General features: G+C 58.4%; 1 protein-coding gene across 1 annotated transcript in view; it reads right to left on the minus strand.

Annotated features, from left to right (window-relative positions):
• CNIH2 (cornichon family AMPA receptor auxiliary protein 2) overlaps window positions 1-4,477 on the minus strand; it is a 5,977-nt gene continuing 1,500 nt past the window's right edge. Inside the window, exons 2-8 of the mRNA XM_010837836.1 lie at window positions 4,171-4,216; window positions 2,806-2,907; window positions 1,335-1,403; window positions 852-899; window positions 504-616; window positions 260-403; window positions 1-75 (exon numbers count right to left, since the gene is read on the minus strand). Coding sequence (XP_010836138.1) covers window positions 48-75; window positions 260-403; window positions 504-616; window positions 852-899; window positions 1,335-1,403; window positions 2,806-2,907; window positions 4,171-4,216 — 550 coding nt within the window. The 3' untranslated portion in view covers window positions 1-47. The remainder of the gene's footprint in view (window positions 76-259; window positions 404-503; window positions 617-851; window positions 900-1,334; window positions 1,404-2,805; window positions 2,908-4,170; window positions 4,217-4,477) is intronic.

Below are 4,477 nucleotides of genomic sequence, written 5' to 3' on the forward strand. Positions count from 1 at the left end.
ACAGGCGTCCGGTCCGTTCTGGGCTCACTCCCTGGCCGGCTTCCCCCTTAGAAACTCACCAACGTATAAACCATACTGTGGGAAGACACGGCAGTGAGCCAAGTCACAAGCGCACCCGGCTACCGGCCACCCACCCTGTTGCACCCCAGTTATCAAGGGCGAAGGGCAGGAACTTGGGGCCCAACCATCCCTGGGATTGAAGGGATGGTGCCTGGTACATCCCTTCCCTGACTTCTGACTGCAGCGGGCAGGGCCTCACCTGTACAGGTAATAGAAGAAGGAGAGCAGGTAGAAGGCGAGTTTGCACCAGGACTCCTTCTGGCAGTAGTTGAGAATGTCAGCATTCATGATGGAGACAGCGTCATACATGACCTCAGAGCCATCTGCAGGGCGGTGGAAGTACCTGGGTGGGGAGAGGGGTCTGAGTGCCCACCGTCAAGGCTCCCACCCACATCCTGCCGGATCCCCCATCTCACCCTCCCAAAGGTGGCGGCTGCCCTCACCTCCAGAGGTGGTAGAAGAGGAGGGGGATGTTGAGGCCTAGGGTCACCCACTCAGCTGCACACAGAAACATCAGACAGAAGAGGCCGTGGATGGAGTATTCTGGGACCACCAGCTGGGGAGTGAGGGTGACAGGTCAGCGGCCAGGTGCTAGGACAGATCCAAGCTTCAAGGGCCCTTGGGAAGTGCCCACCCACCATGACCTCTGGGATTAAAAGGGCTTCTAACCTCCCACTCCCTCCCACGTGGCAGAGCAGATCAAACAGACCACAGAGGAGGAAAGCCCGGCTCTGGGTCACAGTGGGGCTGCGCTGGACTAGGAGCCTTCCTCCCCTATCCCTGACACTGACCTTCCTCAGTAGGCAGCAAATGCGTTCGATATTTTTTAAACGCTCGCGCTGTCGGGGAGGAAAAACAGCAACGGTGAACGTGAAGGAGCGGGCACTGGATGCGCCCCGCCGCACTCCCACGCCCCCTACTCCTTGCACGTGGCCACCAGGGGGCGCCAGAGCAGGCTCTGCGGCGTTTTCGGCGGCGCGGCAGGGATGCAGCCGCGCGGTCCCCATAGCGACCGTCACCATGGAGGGATCTTCACCCGCGTCTCCACGGCAACGGCCCAGAGCCCGGCAACGGCTGCCCCGCCAGGAGGAACCCGAGCCCTGAGCCCGCGCCAGGTGTTTGCTGGGGGCGGGGACAGACAAGAGGAAGGGGCACGGCCACCGCCCCCCTCACACACACACCCCCGTCTTCCCGTCTCCCCGCCGCCCTCCACCCGCGACATATGGAAAGACAGACGGACGGACACACCTCGGCGCAGCACATGTATCACTTACTGCCCGCGCTGGGTTGCCCTGGTCGATGGGGTTCTTGAAGTCAGTCCGCAGCTCGTCAAAGGCTATGATCTGGGGGAGGGGTGTGTGCCCGTCAGGGTTGGGGCAACAGCTTATGGCCCTCCCACCCATTCGTCTCTGGTGTGAGATTCACACATGGATGGGGATCGACCCAGATGAAGCTTGCTGCAAAGGTAGAGAAACTGAGGCCTAGAGAGGGGTGGGGCCTGGCCCAAGGTCACACAACAGTTTGGGATGGAATTCTAGTATGCTGATGCCCACTTCAGAACATGTCTACTACACCTCCATCCAAAACATCCCAAGAGATAGTGTCTTGTCTGCAGGCCCTGTGCTGAACACTGGGCCCCAGAAGCCTGGGACACAGTCCCTGTCTGGGAGGAACCCCAGGCTTAGAAGGACAACTGGGAACCGCATTCCAGGGTGATCAGGGCTGTGGAGTACAGAACCTGGGGTAGGTGCCTGATCCAGCATGGGGTGGGGATGGGGAGTTCAGGCTGGACTCGGAGCAGGTGTTTGTCTGGTGAACAAATGGGGGGAAGGGCAGTGGGAACAGCAGGTACAGTGGCAGAGGGTTGGAAGAACAAGGAACATTCAGGAAGCTGTAGGTTCTATGGGGCTAGAGTGAAAGTGTAAGGTGAGAGGGAATGGTGAACAATGGGCTGGAGTGGTCAGCAGCGTCAGACGTGGGGGCCTTGTAAGGCAGGGCCAGATATTTGAACACAAACGTATGAGGGAGCCATTGAGGGGTAGAAAGCAGCAGAGTGAGGGCTGTCAGGTAGATGTTCTAGGGTTGAACGAGCAGGAAGTACATATTGGCTAACAGTCCCCACCAAGACATACACGATGCTTCCCTTATGCCAACAGGCTTTATGTTTAATGCTTGCAACAGCTTGATGATATAGGAGCTGTATTACCACTTTCATTTTGCAGATGAGGAAACTGAGATAGATTAAATGACTTGTCCAAGGCCACATAGCTAGTTAGTGGCAAGCTAGGATTCTAAACCACTTGGATTCCAGAGTTAAAATTGTAAACACTTTACTACACTCAAGCCAGACCAGTCAGGGGACTTTTGGATGTTTGGGGTGCAGACTGAGTGCTGGGGGCGGGTAGGCGAGGCATGGCGATCTGAGTGAAGAGAGGGCAGTGGGGATGCAGAGGTGTGGATGGGCTCCAGAGCTATTTAGAAGCCAGACTCCGGAGGGCTTGAATGGCAGTGAAGTAGAGGCAAAGGGGCCCAAGGAGACTTTGGATGTTGGGGCATCTGGTGGTGGGCACTGTCTTCATTGGGATGGGAACTCTTGAGGGAGCAGGTGTTTCAGAGGATGACGAGATGGACCTGAGGGGAGCTGGCCTGGGAGGAAGGCTGGCAGAGGAGCCTTCTGGGGTCCCCTCCCCTCAGCACCAGCTCCGGGATGAGGCAGCGGGCCCACCACCCCCAAGCATCCCAGACCCCATAAGGCTCGAAGCGAGAGAACACGGGCTTCCTGGAGGGAGCTGGGGCCATCTGGAACTGCTCCCCCAATTCTCCCCCCAACTCTGGGCAGCCGCCTGCCTGTTAGGCACAGCAATGGGGTCCAGCAGGGAGCGGAAGGGTGCCGTCTGTCTGCCCCAGAGCTGGCACCACCAGCAGGCGGCGGGTGTCGCGCCTCCCACCCCCCAGGCTGCCTGGCGCTGACTCAGCCCCCTGGAACAAACAACCCCCCATGGTGACAGCAGACACGCGTCACTCACCACCAGGGTTGCCTAGCGACCAGTGGGGCCTGGGCTCAGGGTCTGTGGTGGGATCTGGGGTCCTGCCCTGGAAGGTTCTAGTTCTTACCAATTTGGATTGAGAACCACACCTCTTCTCCCCACCCGCACACCCCTTGGCAAGCCTTGCCCTGGACTTACATACACTTGGCCTCATGTACAACAAGCCTACTTTACCAATGAGGAAATGGACGCAGGACAAGAGACTTGCTATGATTGCCCAGCTAAACAGCTGAGCGAACACAATGCCTGACATGTAGTATGTACTCAATAAATATTTTCTGAGAATGCCTGGGCCCTTTTTTCCAGCCTGGGAGCCCCACAGGGGCAAAGCCTGAGTCTTATTCATCCTAGTCTTCCCCAGAACTGCCCAGAGCCTGGTTCTCAGGAGCCTGGACACAGGCGTGCTGAATGGAGGACTGCTCTGAGGACCCCCGGAGCACAGGGACCCCGAGGCCTCTGGGTGGGGAAAGGCCCAGAAAGGGGCTTTTTGAATTCCAGGAGCCTTTCTTCCAGGAGCTGGTTAGCTCTGTGTGCCCAGACTGTGACTCTCAATTCCTTCCAGTCCTCAGGACTCCAGCCACCACCCCGCAGGATAGTCCAAGGCCCTGGCATGAGACAAAAGGCTCAGGGAGATCAAGAAGGACCCAGGGGAGATGCAGGAAGAGAAAGACAGAGAAGCGGGCAGAGGAAAGAAAAAGCAACCGAGAGGCCCACAGAAAGAGGCAAAGTCAGGGGAGAGAGGCCGCAGAGGGGGTGTGTGTCTGAAGGTGCCTGTGGGGCTCACTCCTCACACAGGAGGGGCGCAGTCAGAGTCCATGGAATCCTGGTGTAAAAGAGACAGGTGGCAGGGGGCAGCAGGGGATGATGAGGGAGAGACGGGTCAAGAGCCAGGGAGGATCATGGAGCAGGCAGGCAGCAGGTCCCAGGAAAAGAAAGGAGTGATGAAGTGGGGAGACCCAGAGAGAAGCTGGTAAGGCACTGGGAAGGAAGAGGATGGAGGGGGACTAGAGAGAGGGCTGGCAGGGCACAAAGCGATGACCAGGGAGGTGTGCACCGGACGTACAGGCGGAGGATGCGGAGCGGAGCAGGCCAGGGCCAAGATGCACAGGCTGTGCGGAGGGGATGGGGTGGTGGCCGAAACCTCAGGGGACAGAGGAGAAGAAAGGGCAGTAAAGAGAGGGGGGCAGGGGTCCCAAAAAAGAAGCTGGAGGCTGACTGACAGTTCTGCAGTGATGGAAGGGAGACAGGCAGGGGAGAAGGCCCCAGAGAGTGGGGGAGAGAGACCCTCTCTCAGGGAAGGCAATCAGCATAAGGGATGAGAAACGGACATTTCGAAGAACCCAGGTGTGAGGCAAGGCCGGAGCGAGAGA

The sequence above is a fragment of the Bison bison genome, unplaced genomic scaffold (assembly GCF_000754665.1).
Source record: "Bison bison bison isolate TAMUID 2011002044 unplaced genomic scaffold, Bison_UMD1.0 scf7180017864080, whole genome shotgun sequence".
Classification (NCBI taxonomy): Eukaryota; Metazoa; Chordata; class Mammalia; order Artiodactyla; family Bovidae; genus Bison; species Bison bison.